Genomic DNA, 18,047 nt, shown 5'->3' with positions numbered 1-18,047 from the left:
CTTCACCTGCCTCCATCTCTCCCTCACCTCCCCACTCTGTTCCCCCCACCTCTTCCCCTACTGCCCCCCCTCCCTTCCTCCCTCACGTCTCCCTTCCCTCCCCTCACTACTTCTCCCCCTGCTCCCTGCTCAGCTCTGCTTTCAGCAGCAGGAGACCAGACTTTGGGCCCCATAAAGAGAAGACACGTGCATTTCCTGGTGCTCCTTCTGTCCATGGACCACGTGGCCACGCAGGCTGGCGAGAGCAGACCTGTGGCCAGGCCCACCGTGGCCACGATCGCTGTCACCTCGTCACCTTCCTCCCTCCTAGAGAACTTCCTCTCCCTTAGCTCAGACCAAGGAAGAACATGGCAATTATGAAAAACTCCGTGGACAGCGGAGACAATGTCTTCCGCGATGAGACGAGGGTGTGACTGTTGGCTCTGCCATCCCGCTCCAGAAAGGGGCGCAGGCTGGTGGCCCCAGTGCCTGCAAGCCCACGGGGGTTCTGTCCCAGTTTCCTCCCGCAGGCAGGCTTTGCCCTGCAGGCAAGCGTCACGGCCACACCTAGACTCACAGGAACATCTTCCCTTCCCTTAAAATGAGCACTTTCTCCTTTATACCTATGGGCAGCCAAAGCCGGGGGACGGGCGAGTGCCCCGTGCTGCCGCGTACGGGCCCCGACGGCGTGCCTTGCCCCGGGAAGGCTCCTCCGCTGGCTCTTCCCCACTCAGTCCTCACACCCGTGTCAACCCCCCACGGCGGCCTCCTCCGGCCACAGACACAGTCTGACCCTCTCCTCCCAGGGTGCGCTTCCGAGTGGGTCCCGACCCGCTTGCCGTCACTGTGCCTACCCCCCCACCCCCAGTGCTTTTCCCAGGCAGACAGAACCATCGGGTCCTATCCGGACCTGTAAGTCCGAAAGGCGCAGAGTGAAAGAGATTTCAGAGGCTCCAGATGAACTTTTATTCGGTGGAGAAAACATTTCATGCTGCATCCGGTTTCTCAACAACATTTTAGCAGGAAGACAGACACTTAGAAAAGGCACCAGAGCCAGTGGCAGCATGAGTAGCCCAGAGTCCCATTAGGCCGCATCCTTCACCGCGTCCGGCACCTCGCGGGAGGATAACTGAGTGGCCTTCTGGGTTCCATGGTGAGGGGAAACCCAAGTTTGCAGACCGGCCTCAAGAGCCGAATTTCCAGGTCTACCCGTGGCCTGGACCTGCGGAGCGGGGAGAAGGCCAGGCTCCCAGCCCCCGGGTGCTGCTCCCCCAGGAAATGAGTCTCTAACTGGAACACCAGCCTGTCTCTTGTGACGGGCTTGTCTCCCCCGCTGGGGTTGGAGAGCGCCAGAAACTGGGCCGTGCTCAGTCGGTTTGTCCCACTCCGTGTTTCCCACACGGCTTCGGTGAAATGGCAGCGGACCAGAGTCTCACGAGGGTTTCAAGATCACAGCAGCTTGGGCAAGATGGCTTGTTTCTCAGAGCTAGAAAGAGAGGAAACACGTTCAGCTGCGTTTCATCCAACTTGAATATTTTGACTCTGGATCTCCTCCCCCTGCAACACACACACACGCACGCACACGCACGCACACACACGCACGCACACACACGCACACACACCCACACACCCACACGCACACACCCACGCACGCACACTCTCTCGGCTCTAATACCTCTTGATGTCGTTGAACGTAGTTTGAAAACGTGCGGTAAACGGCGACGACGGACTTTCTCCATCGCCACCCAGATCTGCAATTCCGTGCGCTCCTCCGGCCACAGCGGCACCAGCACTGACGGGGGCCGTTCGGCTGCTGGCGTTGCTTGTGTTCACGCCACGTCGGACACAATTTTGGAGCTGCCGCCCCAGCCTGTTCGCTGTGTCAGGACCAGACGCCAGCCAGACATGACGGTTGGCTTCAGATTCGGAAACAAGGTCGTGGGGGACGAGGTGTCTCCTCCGCTCCTTGACTCTTCCACTTTCGAGTCCGGAGAAGGAGGCGGGTGAGCGAGCAGGACGGCCTCCCCGCCTCCCCGCCTCCCCACCTCCCTCCTTCCCGCCCGCTTCCACTCTGGTCAGACCAGCCTCACGGAAAATACGGTACAAAAGTTTATTTACTGATTGATCAAAATCTCTCCGAACCACAGAATTTCCACTGAATACGTGATGTGTGCCTCCTTAGACGATGAAATAGGCATGAAGAGCCCTAACATTGTCGGAGGAACAAGTCACATTTGATCTTAGCCAAAAGGCCGAGAAGCGATCGGAGAAACAAGTCAAATGGCCTGAACTCGGAATTTCTGATGAGCACGTTGTTTAGGGCTTTGGAAGACGCGACGTCTCCCCCAAGAAGCTTTGACTTTATTACTTTTTTCCCTCTAGGTCGTAAGGGAACATGCCCCATCATCAGTTCTGATTTTCTCAAAAACGATCTTATTTTCTGTCCTCAAAAGCTCAGAAAAATGTCAAATATGCCCTTTCTGTGTATGTTGCAAACTGTGAGGCTCAATCTTCAATCCCTGTTTTTGCAGAATGAGTCTCTAAAATGTCAGATTTTTCTGAACTATTTTTCTTGCAAGTTACCACGTGTTTGAGTGAACCTCCGGCCACTGGGGCTATAGGGCAGTTGCTGGTGGCCGTCACAGGTGTCTGGTCAAAGCTCCTTGAGCTTCTCAGGCCAGTAGGAACCCTGCCAGTCACACTGACGCCAGCGTCTCATGTCTTTTTTGCACGTTCAAATTCATCTAACTATAGAAAACTTGATGTTTGCTTTCTCTAGAGAACGTTCCTGTTTTAGGCTGAGAGGATCCACTGTACCTCCAAGTCCAGAGCAGGGCGGCCCTCAGGAGTAGGGGCGGTCGGAGCTGCTGACATTTGGAACAGGTCTCTACGAGGACGAAGTAGGCAGGTGACGGCTGGATAGACGGAACACACAGGGAGGGCGGGTCTGTTTTCGCAGGGGTAGCCGAGATGCAGGCATCTGGTGAGACCGCCTGGTGTGTGGGAAAGGCACAGACCCAACGGCGGGCCGTGGGACGTGGAGTCTTTTATGGGAAAGCTCCCCTACAGGGCACCCCCCCGCCCACCCACTAACGTGGTCCTGATCCTCGATTTCTAGAAAAGGACACCGTACTTTATGGCAGAGGACAGAGCTCCGGGGCCCGCCGGGAAGCCGCTGGTGTTTCGCGTTGACGACAGCACCCCGGAAGTGGTGCAGAGCGTCCTGCTGGAGCAGGGGTGGGACAAGTTCGAGCAGGGGGGGCAGGACGTGGAAGGCTGGAACCTGTACTGGAGGACCTCCTCCTTCCGCATGGCCGAGCACGCCAACATCAAACCCTGGCAACATCTCAACCACCACCCGGGCACCAGCAGGCTCACCAGGAAGGACCACCTGGCCAAACAGCTGAGGCACATGAAGAAGACGTACGGCGCGGCCCTGGACGAGTTCATCCCCCTGACGTTCGTGATGCCCAACGACTACAGCAAGTTCGTGGCCGAGTACTTCAGGGGGAAGCACGGGGCGGGCGGCGCGCGGAGCTGCTGGACCTGCAAGCCAGCGGAGCGCTCCCGCGGGAGGGGCATCCTCGTCTTCAGGGACATCAAAGACTTAGTCTTCGACGACACCTACGTCGTGCAGAAATACATCTGCAACCCTCTGCTCGTGGGCAGGGACCAATGCGACCTCCGCGTCTACGTGTGCGTCACCGGCTTCCAGCCTCTGACCGTTTACACCTACCAGGAGGGGTTAGCGCGGTTCGCCACGGAGACGTTCGACCTCGGGAACCTGCAGAACAGCCACGCGCATCCGACCAACAGCGGCATCAATAAGTGCGGCGCCCCCTACGGGAAGGTCAAGGCAGTGGTCGGCCACGGCTGCAAGTGGACCCTCAGCAGGTTCTTCTCCTACCCTCGCAGCTGGGACGTGGACGACCTGCTCCTGTGGCAGAAGATCAGCCACGTGGTGATCCTCACGGTGCTCGCCCTCGCGCCCTCGGCGCCCGTCAGGCCAGCTGCTTCGAGCTCTTTGGCTTTGGTACTTTGGTCGACGACAACCTGAAACCATGGCTTCTGGAGGCCAACTTCAGCCCCGCCCTGTCCATAGACTGCTCGGCGGACGCTTCCGTGCAGAGGAAACTTATCCATGACAGCATCGAGCTGACTGGCTCACGCGGCCCAGGAGACGAGAGGGCAGAACGGCGTGAAGGTGTCAAGGGGAGACGCGGCGGCCCCTGGCCCAGCCGCACGCGGCGGACTCAACGAGCCTGGCGGCACGCGCTCCCCCGAGGCCCTCTTACGGCGGACGGCTAGAGCTTTGGAGGATGAATGTGCCGTGAAGAAAGACCTACAAATATGCCCTGAAAATAAACATGCGTCCCAGCGGAGGGACATGGTGAGCGGGAGGAAGGACCCACTTCCGTCCACAAAAGAACCCCAGCACCAAGCCAAAGCCAACGGGCAGACTCGGCCTATCCTAAGACGCCGCTTCCATCCATGTCGCTCATTCAGTCGCGCGTGGGCAAGACCAGCGTCTCCCCGTGCGTCCCCTCGGACAGCAGCGAGGGGCCGGGTCTCCAAGCAGAGAATTTCGTGCTCATTTTTCCTCTCAATGAAGCGACTTACGGAGCCTCTAGGAATGAATTAAATGTCAGAAGAATCACCCAAGAGCTCCGGAAACTCATGAATAAGCAGCATCCCCACGTGGTGGACATGGAAGCAAATAGAAGGTGATGGGCTTTGAAGGAAACCAGGGATGCCTCCACCGGGGACGGGGACGGCAATGACTCAGCCCTAGACCTCTGCACTCAGCACATCGACCACCTCCCCGGGGCCCCCGGTGGGGGTGCGTATGTAAATGGAAGGTCTCCGCAAAGTCAGACACATGCGGGCGGGGATTAAACTACGTGATATGACTGGTTTATTTGGTCTGGTTTCTTGGGATAATACAACCCTGCCTCTTGCCTGCGCTTGGAAATGCGTCACCTCAATGACACTACACGCTTGTGTAACCGACACAAGATTATTACAATATTTTTTAAGGACTCTTATGTGAAAACAGTACCATAAAAGGGTCAAGCCTTAACTTGTTTTTTAACATACCATTTTTTGTTCAAAATTGTTTTTGTCAACTTAATGATGAAACAGTCGTCTGGGTGAGGCCAATTGCTGAAAACCTCCCCCCAAAATACCCAAACAACTCTGTCATTCCTCAGTCCCGGGCCCTAACTAGACACTGTGCCACGTAGCTTCCCACTGAGGACACCCATCGACCATACCCAGAAGGTGGCCGCCTCTCGGTGGGTCCCCTCGCTGAGAGGTCACCATCCTGCATGCGACCGCAGAACCTTCCAGACGCACCATGTTACCACTCCTGCCTCATAAGAAAGCAGTGACGAGTCCTAAGACACAAAGTCTCCAGCATTGACTTGAAAACATTATGCGGAGTGAAGAAAATCCAGACACCAGAGGCCACATGTCGTAGCATTTCCTTTACAGGGAACGCCGCGGGTCGGCAAACCCACAGACACAGAACACAGACCAGTGTTGGCAGGGCCCAGAGGGGTGGGCAGGGGAGCGACTGCGAGTGCGTAGGGGGTTTCCTTTTGGAAGACAAGAATGTTCTGGAGATGGTTGTGCAACACTGTGAGTGTCGAGTGTCACTCATGGTAGGTTTCACGTTAAGCTTATGTTACCACAATCAAAGGTTAGAGCAGAACGAGTTAAGTCGGGCTGGCTGGAACTAGAGACCGGGGACGCGGGACAAGGTGGGTGACAGAACGCGGGAGGTACCAGCATACGGTTACGATTACGAGCTGGGATCGCACGTGCGGCGCCCCTCCGTGGCTAATGAAATCTGAGCGCTTGATCGCAGCGGTTCAGAAAAAAGGGGGAGAGAGAATTCGGCACTCTTGACACGAGGCCCACGTGCCCATTGTGTCCCTGGCCCGGCTTCCGGCGTGAGAGCACTTACTTGCTCCCAGCCTCGTTCCAGGAAGGGCTGAAGGGAACGCGGGGGAACGTGAGTGAACCACGGTTGTTTGGATCTTTCGTGTGAGTACTTGGCAAAGAACAGGTTCTTTCTACAAGGGTTGAGGTGTGCTCCAAGACCAGACCCGGAGGCTGGCATCACTGGAAAACCTCCATGTCTTCAAATACTCTCCCTTCACCGCCAGCCGGGTGTTACGACCCCGCCAGGACGACGAACGCCGCAGAGAGGCATGAGCGTGTGCTGTGAAGGAAAGATGGTTTTACTGGAGCGTTGGAAGTTTTACGGCAAGAGCCTTGAGCCACCGGTCGGGAAAAACATGCCACTTCTGGGAAGTTTATCTCTTAAATGGCAAAAGGTGAGCCAATTAAGCCAAAATCATGGTGGGTTAATGTAAGCCTCAAACGGGCCAGGAAACTGTACGAACGCGGAATTTGCATGCCGGGACGCAGTTGTGGGAGGGACGTGGAGGGACACACAGACGCAGTCTTCTCAGGCAGAAAGGTCAAAACTACAGAGACCAGAGACTTCCAGGAGACGTGGGAGCTCTTCAAGGAAACCCCCAGACTTGCATTTGGGGGAAAATGGAATAGGCTGCATTTCCTCGTCCTTTCGCTAAGTACAGCTGAAGACTTGGCCGGCACAAACAGACCAACGTAAGGGGTCGCTGAGGGGAGAAGAAGTCAGTGCCGCCCGGGGCCCCAAGAAAAACAGTGTTGGGTTTTCTGGCTTTGGGGATTTGGGTGTTTTGAGTTTGTTTGTTTGTTTGTTTGTTTGTTGGCCTCATACCCACGCGCGGGGCTGAGGGAGCTGACAAGGCACATGGACACAAAGAACCGAGCCTCCTCGCCGAGCGAAGGACCCGGCCCGCAGATGGGATCACGGGCCCTGAGAACGCTCCCAGGGAGCGGGACCCTCCTGCCGCTGAAGGGGAGAGTCTTGCGTCATTTCCAACCTGGGTCCGATCTCCCCTGGACTCAGGGTTAGACGAAGCCAACAGCAGGGCCACAGGAAGCCAGGATGAGAATCTTAGGGAAGGAACGGGGAAGGACGCGTGGTCCAGGGACACTGGGGTCACCCTGGGCCGCAAGGCTTGTGGGTGTGGGGGGGACGCCCCCCGAGTGGGTGGAGCCTGAGCCCGAAAGTGCGGGGTGGCAGGGGCAGGCGGGCAGCAGGTGCACAGCGGCCCACGGGCAGGAAACAGACCCAGCGGGGCACAACTGGGCTGCAGCCCGCCACCCTCGTGGGCATGCAGGGGTCCGGCGGACACAGGCGGAAGGAGGGCAGCCCCCCACGCAGTGTCTTCAAAACCTGCCCTTCAAGACCCCTCTCGTCTGTTGAGCGGACTCACCCTGTCCATCTGCAGATGTGTGCGATGACGGCATGGCCCCCCCAGGAGAAGGCTCGGCCTGGGCGTCTCCACACCCCTGCAGGGTGCACCCATCAGGAAGGGACGGTGGGAGGTAAGCCACATCCCCGCGTCCTCTGCTGAGATGCTGATGTGCCCAAGCAGGCTACCATCTGCAGTCACTGTCCATTCCAGTCCCCGCTGGGGCTAGTGTCTGCAGGGCCTCTGCGAGGGGACAATGCACTAGACGGGGTAGTGGAGGGATGGAGGGGGGTTACTGGCTCAGGCGGGAACGGACGGGCCGCTGCGTTCCCTGCTGGATGCCACCCTCCCCTGGCTCGGCTCTGACATCAGTCTGACATCTCATCTCAGGATCAGATGCTAAAGAGAAACCTTCTCTCTCTCTCTGAAAACTCCAGGGACAACCCTGGCCCACGTTGCCCACGATGACAGGGCAGGTCTAGGGCACATGGCTATCCTTTATCCCAGAGAATGGGGATTCAGATTCACCCCTGGGGGCTCCCAGAGCCCCGGAGAGCAGGAAGACTTTCCTTGAGGAAAGCAGGAGGTACAGTTCTCGGAAGAAGGGGTGCTTGGCAGACACAGGCATGGTTTGCCTGTGAAAATGGAAGGGGGTAGTCCCTGAGGCCTCGATGCTACCTAAGGCCGCAGGTGGATACTGGAAGTCGGGCAGCATCTGCCGCAGGAGAAAGTTACAGATGCACTGGCCTAGGATTCCACCCTCGGTCCGGAAAAGACGGAAGCAAGAACACAGACAGCAGCGGCTGGCAGCACAGGCGAGGGCTCCACAAGTGGTCACTGCCCTCCTTTCTGGACCCTCCCACCTCGTGGGCTGGCCACCATGTTCACCCACAGCCACTCCCGGAGGACGGCACTGGGCTTCAGGAACCTTGTCCCCTCAGAGAAGGAGGAGCCCAGCAGACGCCGCTCCCCGGGAGTGTGAGTGCGTGCGGAGCTCGGAGCCGGGCCTTCCCAGCCATCGGCCTGTGGGGAAGGGTGCCTGTCGGCCCCGGGGAGCCGTGCAGAACTGATCAGTGCCTTAATGGGGGTGAGCGGACATTCCCAAGACCCGCATAGTCACCTCCTGTCCCACTTATGAGCTAGAAAACTGCAAGGGAGTCTGGTGATGAGGGTCCTGGGCAGTGGGGCTGGCCCGGAGTTGGGGGGGGAGCTGGCTCTGTGCACCGCCACAGTAGCTGGCCACGGGGGTCACAGCCATGGGGCCTGGCCACGGGGGTCACAGCCAAGAGGCCTGGCCACGGGGGTCACAGCCATGGGGCCTGGCCACGGGGGTCATAGCCATGAGGCCTGGCCACGGGGCCCTGGCTATGGTGTGCTGCTGCCTTGCAGAAGCACGGAAGGGCCCCGAAGCCCACACCCAAGCAGACGGCACCCAGGTTGAACAAGCAAAGGGCGCCCGAGCTTTCCAAGGGCAGACAGGAAGAGGTCGGGGTCTGGCCTGTGCGGTGGGAAGGAACGCAGGTGTCATGAGGAGTGTGTCCCCCCTTCCTCCTCCCCAGCGCAGCGTCCCAAAATAGAGCACATGATTCACTAGCAAGAAATTTAAGTTCTAAAATAACTCAATATTATTGTCATTAAAAATCTGACTTGGGGTCGGTTTGGTGACTGTTCTGTCATCAAGCCTGTACTTCCTACAAAAGCTGGACCCCGTCAAGGCTGACAGGGACTTTTTTCAGGTTCGTGAAGAGGTTTCTGTTTTATTTTGTTTTTCCAAGCATTTTCACGTAGCTCTCTGCTGACTGGCATCCAGAGAGCTGGAAGGTGCCCAGGCGGTAGCACAGACCCAGGCCCCCGGTGCTCCCAGGCGGGGGCTCCCAGGCCGCGTGAGGCCACCTCCCTCAGCCGGGGGGTGCGACCTGCTAGAACTTTCAGTATCAGTCTTGCATTTATTTTAACCAAACCCCTCCCTGTCAGTTTTTCTTTAAAAAAATAAATAAAATCTATAAATCCAAAGCAAGTAAAGGAAACAAATTTGCCGGGATCGCGTTTCTAATAGCAGTGCTGGTGCTGCGCAGACCACGTTTTTCATTCCTCGTGTCCCAGGTCTGGAAACGCGCACCGTCCGCAGACTGCATGGTTCCGGGGGGGACTTGCCTGGCATCTTCTGGTGCCGAGGGAAGTGTCTCAGGAGGGAGTGTTCTTGTTCCTGAGAGCCCTGGGGTGACGTGAGCCGAGCAGAGAAGGACAGTTATCATGTGGGGTCACTCGTGTGCAGAACATAAGAAACAGCGTGGAGGACCACAGGGGATGGAGGGGAGACGGAGGGGAAGAAGTCAGAGAGGGAGACAACCCATGAGAGGCTCCTAATCATAGGGGACAGACTGAGGGGGGCTGGGAGGGAGGGGGTGGGGGTGGGGCAGCTGGGGGCGTGCGTTCAGGAGTCACACGATGAGCACGGGGTGTTCCATAAGCCGATGAATCACTGAACATCATATCTGAAGCTGATGCTGTGCCATATGCTGGCTAATTGAATTAAAATTAAAAAATGAAACATTGTACTAAAAATAAAATCCGTGGGGCACATCCCGTGGAGCAAGTCGCCTGGAGAGGAGACAGGTTTGGGGCGATGGGTCCATGCAGGGCTGCAAGTGACAAGGTTCCGTGATGTCCAGGTGTGCGAGAGCCCCTGGCAGGCTGAGGGGTGTTTCATCCGTCCTGTGTGTCGCCAGTCCCGGGCTGTCACGAGGGGACGGTGGGCTCTCGGCGGAGATCCGCTGCAGGGAGGACAGCACCCAGCATCCTGCCACCGCACACATGGCACCATCAGCAGAAACCTAGCCACCGAGGGACAGGGACGCCACAGAGCTTCTCACTAGAGGCAGGTGACCACCAAGCGAGGGACAGAACTAAGGACATTTTTAGCTTCCTAAATTCGCCCCACTTCATCAGAAACTTTCGCACGGAGAGAACACTGTTGGGTGGTATCCACGGGAGGCAGCGATGTCCCCCAGAGACGTCTGCACCCTAATCCAGGGGCCTGTGTGGTTGTCACCTCATGCAGCAAAGGGCTGGTAATGGGAGCAGAGTCCGGGAGACGTGACAATTCTGCGTCACTGGCTCTGGGGGCAGAGGAAGGGCTCCATGGCCCAGGACAGGCGGGCGGTAGCAGCTGGCAGGAGGGAGGGAGCGGGTCCCTCCCCGAGAGCCCCCAGCTGGGACGGGGCCCTGCCAGCCCACCTCAGAATCCCAACTTCCAAACTAGAAGCCACTGTGGCTAGAGATTTGTTTCGGCAACAGGAGACTAAGGGCTGAGTTCTAAATAAGAAGACACAGACTAACACAACACGGGCTAGCGCGGTTGTTTAATGGAAGCATAAAAAACAAGGTCAGTTCACATAGCGTACATAGGAGGCGGTCGGCTTGGCTCCCCGCAGACTCCCGGTCTCTCCGGCTCAGGGTTAGCGCCGGCTGATTGGCAGCCTGCGTACCTGTGAGAGCGTGCACATCCCCGCGGCACAGGTGTGGGTCCCCGCGGCACAGGTGTGGGTCCCTGAGGCATAGGTGTGTGTCCCTGAGGCATAGGTGTGTCCCTGAGGCACAGGTGTGGGTCCCCGCGGCACAGGTGTGGGTCCCTACTGTACAGCATGCACGGAGCTCAGGGCCACAGATAGGACGAGAGGGACAGACATATCCCCTCCCTCCACAAACCTGGCCCGAGGCATTTTGGGAAACATTCTAGTGGATAAAGGGACTGTTTAAGGTCCAGCAGCACAATAAAATCTATTTGGGAAAAGCCGTAAACATCCACAACCTTAAGAAGAAACATCAGTTGAGGCTCTGAGCAGAGGTACCAGCAGCCGGTGCGCTCCACCCGGATCCCAAGCTCTGAGCACCCCTGCTCTCTGGACTCGGTCTTCAAACTCTGCTGCCCTCGGGGTGCCCGGGAGGCTGTCAGTGAAGCATCTGACTTCGGCTCAGGTGATGATTTTGGGGTCCTGGGATTGAGCCCTCCTCAGGCTCCCCACTCAGCAGAGTCCGTTTACCCTCTCCCTCCGCCCCCTCCCTGCTTGTGCTCACTCTTTCTTTCTCAAATAAATAAACAAAATTTTTAAAAGGCAAAATAAATATAGTGACAATTCTGGGCAGGCATGAAAATTAACTACGGACGAGTGAGAAACTAATCCAGGCTGAAGGATTGGTCTAAGCTGAGAGCGCGTGACACTGTCATTAAGCACCGGGTTTATCTTTTGCGTGGGGTGTTTATTCTAAAGCACCAGCCGCACTAACCTACAAAGGAAAGTTTAGTTATTTAAGGACGTCTAATCTAATTAGCACCAATCTTCAAATGCTCAGGAAAAAGTCATTTCAAAGCTACACTGGATAAACTGGGCATTAAACAGCGCTCATTGTTGTGACTGTGGCCGTCCTCGTCCAAAGTGCTTCCGATTTTACAGAACCAGCGATAATCAGACATACAAGGACCGTGTCCTGTTACGGACCCGCTCACTTACACCAGAACTAACTTCTGAAACCTCCAGGCCCTCTCCTCGCCGTTGCGGGGAGGGGCGTCAAAGATGTAGGAGACCTGATGTCTGCCCCAACTTGCTCCAGGCCCCTTGGGAGGGACACAGGTAAGTAGGTGGTGGGAATGCAGTTGGGGACAAGCCTGGGGACAAGGGGGCCAGAGGACTGGGGGGACGTGCCTGACTGCCAGGAGCGGGACCCATGGAGAGCTTTCTAGAGCAGAGGCGGCCGCGCAAGCCTGGGAAAGACAACAGAGGTGGCTTGGGTGAGACGGGACTGGTCCTCGGGAAGGGCCTGTCCCTGAGGCGTGCTGGGAGAGGGCGCTGGCGGGTGGGAGGGCAGAGGCGGGCAGGGCAGGTGGGCGGGAGTGTGCCGGAGCTAGAGTGCCACGCTCCGAACCCAGACCTTTTCGGTCCCGCGCCGAGCCTTGAGGAGGCGCGAGGAACGGGACCGGGGCGCGATCCAGCGGCTGGCAGGTGCGGCTCAGGGGGCAGGGTCCTGAGCGTGTCCCGACGGCCAGCGCGCCCCAAGCCCCGCGTGAGTCATCCGGCTCTGATTCCGGATCGCCGAGCGAGACCGCTCCGGAGCTGGCAGGGACACGTCAGACGCCGCCGGCCAGGCCCGTCCTCTGGGGCCCGAACGCGGTTTGCCGACAAACACGATCGTTAGTTCCCGCTCCCCATCCCCACACAGAAGCTCCGTTCCCTTCGTCCCGCACCCCAGCCCGCGTCCTGCTTGCTGCAGTGGAAATTCTCGGGATAAGCCGATTCAAAATAAAACAATCAGCACGTTCTTTTCTTTCTCTCTCTCTTTCTTTGTTTTAGCCAAAGCAGAGGCAGCTTTTCCTAACAGATTAGTTTCACTTGTTAACTGACCAGTGACCGGGCCGTGGTCCTCGGGAAGGAAAAGGCCTCCGTCCGGGGCAGCTGCCCGGGGAGCGCCTCTGCTCTCCTCAGAGCCGAGAGCACGCTGTCCCTGGGTCACTTCAGACAGCGTCACCGGCGTCCCGACAGCCTCCGTAACACGGCACGGGTGACACTGGCTGACCTGGTTATGCTACTGACACAGGACGGCTCACGTCCGGCAGAGCAGAGCACATCGAAAACACAACACAAACCCACGTCTCGCGACAAGATGGTTCCAGAAGGGTTTCCTCCCCGGGGACTGGGGGAGTCTCCGCGTGAGGACAAGGCCCGCTCACTGCCGTCGCGCTGTTAGTGTCTAGGCGGCCTGCAAACGGCACGATGAGGAGGTCACCGGTCGCTGTCGTGACCTTGAGAGGAGAAGATCCTGAGCCTCCCAAGGGGGCCACTGCCAGGCAGGGACGGGCCCCGAGACCCTCCATGCTGAGCCGGGCCAGGCTCCCGTGGGGGCTACGACTCTCTTCCTACCCGACCCGGCAAGGTCAGGGGTTAGAGGTCATGGAGGGCAATCGGTCTGGCTGGGGCTTGTGGAGGGAGGGGAGTCGGTGTCTGCTAATCAGGGGCCTGATGGGGCCGCTCTGCTGACCTCCCCCATCCTGTCGCAGGGCAGCGCTGGCTCGTGACAGGCGGAGAGCCAGCGGCCCTGCTAGGGCTCCTGTGACGCGCTCTCTGGTGAGTCCCCTGTCCTCCAGCTGGTGCCGATGGAACCAAGGAAGCCTGGGGTCTGCGGAGTCACAAATCCTGCATGACTTGGGGTGTCCTAAAGTTTTGTGTGTTCTCCGCCATTTGGGGCAGTGAATATACTATTAGTTTCTGTGTCTATTTCAGCAAATAAATAAATAAATAAATAAGAAGTAATTGGGAAGTCACACGTAACGTTGGGTTTTGAGGGACGCCCGACGCCTTCTGGCCGGGAGGACGTTCCCAGGCTCATACCTGATCCTCACGGTCCCGGAGGCGGACCGGGTTTCCTGGGAGCCCGTGCAGTACACGGTCCTGACGGTGCCATCGGGGTATTCCCGCTGCGTGAACCCGGCCGTCTGGATCTCCCTCTGCCCGTTGTTGAACACGATGGTCCTGTCGCCATTCCTGGGAGGGGAGAGCGAGCTGCTGAGGGAGCCAGCACGGTGGCGGGGACCGGGGTGTGGGAGAAGGACAGGGCGGTGCACCTGCTCCCGCACTCCGGGGCTGGAAGCTTGACCTGCGGGGACGGGGGAGGGGCTGCAAGGCAGTGAGGGGACCACAAAGTACAATACTCCGGAGAAGAGGTACAGAGCTCACGCAGACTGCGCCGTGGGGACACCTGGAAGTCCACCCCGACGTCCAGGAGGGCCTGTGGGGCCTCGGGCGGCTGGCTGGCTGGCACAGCCTCAGCCTCTCCCCGCGCACACAGGGTGTTGGAAGGTAGCGGGCTCTGGGAGCGCCTCCTCGGGGTGTCTCCCGCGGCTGCTCCCGTGGGCCTGCTCACACCCAGGCTCCCATCAACACGAGCCGACCGGGCGTTCGCCGAAAGCCTCGAATACTTTCAGGTGCAGCGCGAGCCTGACCACGGTCAGCGAGGAGAAGGCAAGTCATGGTCATAGACAACACCGCAGGGTCAGTGACAGCATCTTCCATCATCCCGTTGACACAGACACCTACTCTTTTACCAAAGTTAACCTGAAGAAATGGTTGCCCGCACGCACCTGTCATCCTGTCATCGTACTGACCTTTCCACAGTGACGACTGTCCCGTCCGGAAACACAGTCTCCTCACGGCCGCCGCTCAGACGTCTCACGGTCCCGTCCGGATGCACGATTTCCTTCGAGCCATCAGGGTGGTATTTTTCTGTGGAATACACGTCTTAGAAATGCAGCCCCTGCTCTCCGTGCTGTGTCTCTCGCGGCTCCCACGTGTCCCCCAGTGACCCACACCACAGAGCACTGGTATTCAAGACGCGGTTTTGTGTCCTGCTCCATCATTTTTTATGTGTAGTCGAGTGTCTTGCTCAGACCGAGCTCCCGCGTCTCCGTAGAAGACAAAATTTATGTTCTTCCAACTTTGCACAAATCTTTCCCTTGGCTGAAATGTTCTTTTCCTTCCGTGTGCTCTCCAGGTCCTTCGAGATGGAAGGTCATTTGTCCATCCCGCACCGGGCGACCTTGGGCTTCTGAATGCCTCTGACCTTCACTCTTACTGTTTTCACAGTGACCTGGGGCGTCAGACCAGATAACGTGGGGAAGACCCAGGCCTCCCTCCACGCGAGCCTCCAGAGGCGAAGCTGACTTTCAACCTTGTACAAGAGACAAACCCTGAGGGGCTCCCAGCTGGTTCAGTCGGTAGAGCATGCAACTCTGGATCCCAGGGGTGTGAGTTCGAGCCCCACGCCAGGAGTGGAGCTTACTTAAAATAAACAGAACCTTTAAATGCAATGAGGCTCTCTGTCCAATGCCGAGACCCTGCTCTATCCCATGTTCCTACAGGACCAAAGGCAGGTTATAATGCACACCCGTGGTATAAATCACTATTCGCATGTGATTGTCAACAAAAGAAAAGCTGTTAGACTTAATCGATTAGTTTCTGTTTTCTTTCTGAAAATATGCGTGTGCTTTTGTTTGAACTGTTAGCAGTTGCTGGCAGACAAGAGGAAACACCAAACAGACAGGAGAAAAACAAATCTTACAACTGAGGGAAAATTCCACCCATTGAAATATTTTTTAGCAAAAAACTGTGAAAGCTTGTTTTTCTGTGGTATATTGAGGGAATGCCCAGAAGGACCTGGGGGGGGGGGCTCTTCTTTGGAACGATTCTCCGGAGCCCCACGGACCCCACGGAGCTCACAGACCCCCAGTGCCACTCTGAGCCCAAGCCTGCTGGTCCGCATGAATCCTACAAGAACATGCGCGTGATACACAATTGCACACATCAGACGGCAGGAGTGGAAAATGAGGCCTTTGACCGCTCTCCTGAAATGTCCATCCCAGGGAGCAGGTCTGAGGGTACAGACGCATCTCCCAGGGCAGTGACGGGACTTGGAGTTTCTATGGAGAGAATGAAGCGGTGCACACGTGACCTCTTTGTGGACCAGCTGAGACTCGGGGGCTCCGAGGCTTGGGGACAGCGAGGAAACACAGGTCTACAAAGCGCCTCTCTCTCCAGGTGACCCGACCCCACATTGATGAGTCACTGACACAGTGTGTGGGAACTAGCACATGTCGCGCTCTATTGTTAAGAACTGGCGGAAGGTCACCGAAGGAGGCAACTGCTCTCGTGTCCACCTCTGCACGCACTTGCCAAGTCAGAGCCCAAAGGACAGGCTGTGAGGGTCCATCTGGGCATCAGCTGGAAAGAGCCTGTTTTGGGGCCCCTCATGCCCCTGATGACGGTCTGTTTAGCGATGACCTTGACTCTCGGCGTGCGGCAGGTCAGACCCTCTGACAACACCGCCACCGCCAAGTATGATGCCCGATAAAACAGCACTGGAGACCCGTGTTGATGCGCTCACACCCACGACAGAGGCCTGACCTTGCAGGGGCGGCCGAGAAGCAGACGGAGTGGACTACAGCCGTCCCACTGTCCGGGCTGCCCTCGCAGGGGCTCCACGGGGACTCAGAGCTCATCCCTGCTTCCAGATGACACGCTCACGTCATGCCCCCCGGACAGGGACGAGGCAGAAAACATGCATAGCAAGACAAGGGCGCCAGGGAAAGTGTCCCGTTCCGAGCTCTGCAGGAATCTGGGGAGAAGGGACACCCCAGTCCCAGGAACAAACCCAGAGGAGCCCGGGCTGGCAGCGCCTCTGGCAGAAGCAAGCCCAGATCTCTCCCAGTTGACAGACCCCGACAGGGACCCGGGACGCAGCACTCCCCACCCCACCCCCGCACAAGCCGGCAGCTGGGGCCACAGAAGTGGGGAGGGAGTGTCCCGCAGGGTTGGCACCAGCACGGGCTGGCCGCCAACGCCCCGAGTGTGACGTTGAAAACCAGAGAAGAGATGTTAGCACGAGTGACGGGCCGGCCCTGTTCTGCCGGGGAGACTGGGAGGCGATGGTGAGCAGCTCGCCCAGGAAGCAGCAAACCCAAGAAAACGTGGTGTGATGAGCGACGGGGAGTGGAGGGAGCAGCTGAGCCCCACACTCGTGACTGGAGGGACAGGGACGGTGCAGGAGGGTCATGCTGCGGTGGATGACGGCTGAGGGCGTTGCTGAACTCGGACGGGTGCCGGACGCGGCGGAGGGCACCCCGGTCCACCACGCCACAAAGGGCTTCTAGACTCGCTACGCCCATGAGTGCGCTGCGTGGAACGTGCTTGTAGGAGGGCATCGTGCCGTCTTCTAGGCTCGCCTTTCCCCAGGCCTCCTGCGACTGCGGGCGCCCTGCCTTTCAGAAGACGCGAGTCACTCACCCTGAGGCACACACCGTCCCCAGCACCGTGATGCGGTCCCATCTGCAGCCGCCCCGTCGCAACGGACCGCGAGATACAGCATCCCCCACGAGCAGCAAAAAGAAGAAAATTCACCCGCAAAGGAAGACATCGGGGGTGCCAGGCCTTCCCACCGATGCAACAGAGGACGCAGGAAATCCTCCCCGCGCTGAGAATGATTGCTTGTTGTGCTTTTGCTCGAAATTCTCCAGCAAGGGCCCTCCACGCAGAAGCCCGGGTCCCGCACACCCCGGCGCACCCCGCCGCCACCTCCCCTCCGCTGCGCGGCCCCAACTCCTCTCCCCTGCCACACTGGCCTCCGTGACTTTCCTCAGACATTTCCCTTGCTCCTCTCTCTCGAGTGCTCCTCCCTGGAAAGCACATAGCTCTCTCCCTCTCACGTCATCCTGCCTCTCCCGACAGATCACTTCCTCGGGGAGGGCCTCCCAGATCACCCTACAGAAAGAGGACCAGAAATACCAGACCCCGTCTCCATTGTCCACCTCTTCCTTTTCTCTGTAGCTTTTAATATGTGTTGATTTTTATTTACTTATTTTTACCTCTTTGTTTTCTGTCTCCCTCCCCTAAAACTTCACGGGTTGGGGACATCTTACAGTTTCGTTTACTGCCACACATCCCGTCTGAAAACAGCACCGGCCCAGGGTAGGCACGTGGAATTGTCCCTCGTGATAAATGATCACGCGTGAGCAAAGGTGCCATCAAGGACGGTTTCAGACGGAGCACAGCGAGCTGTGGTGCCATCGGGAGACCGTGCTCAGAGTCGTACCTGCACCAGAAGGTATACGAAGGCGCAGGGAGCCGGCAAGTGCAGTAAGCGGGAAAAACCCAAAGCCAACCTCCTCTGTACAAACAGTGACAATCGCGATGAATTAAAAAAGAAAACAAC

General features: G+C 57.9%; 2 protein-coding genes across 2 annotated transcripts in view; one reads left to right on the top strand and one right to left on the bottom strand.

Annotated features, from left to right (window-relative positions):
* Positions 1 to 3,115: 3,115 nt before the first annotated feature.
* Positions 3,116 to 13,034, top strand: TTLL2 (tubulin tyrosine ligase like 2). The gene is given in 6 exon segments (XM_032837248.1): positions 3,116 to 3,977; positions 3,980 to 4,183; positions 4,218 to 4,369; positions 4,486 to 4,703; positions 8,187 to 8,270; positions 12,695 to 13,034. Coding segments are annotated over 6 exon segments (1,860 nt in total).
* Positions 12,913 to 18,047, bottom strand: part of LOC116854973 (centromere protein J-like) — a 27,604-nt gene continuing 22,469 nt past the window's right edge. Inside the window, 3 exon segments of the mRNA XM_032837247.1 lie at positions 12,913 to 13,089; positions 13,676 to 13,828; positions 14,449 to 14,566. Of these exon segments, the coding sequence (XP_032693138.1) occupies positions 13,038 to 13,089; positions 13,676 to 13,828; positions 14,449 to 14,566 (323 nt within the window). The 3' untranslated portion in view covers positions 12,913 to 13,037.

This window comes from Lontra canadensis, unplaced genomic scaffold (assembly GCF_010015895.1).
Source record: "Lontra canadensis isolate GAN:19392208 unplaced genomic scaffold, GSC_riverotter_1.0 scaffold97, whole genome shotgun sequence".
In the NCBI taxonomy this organism is placed as follows: domain Eukaryota; kingdom Metazoa; phylum Chordata; class Mammalia; order Carnivora; family Mustelidae; genus Lontra; species Lontra canadensis.
This window is presented reverse-complemented; position numbering and strand designations above follow the sequence as displayed.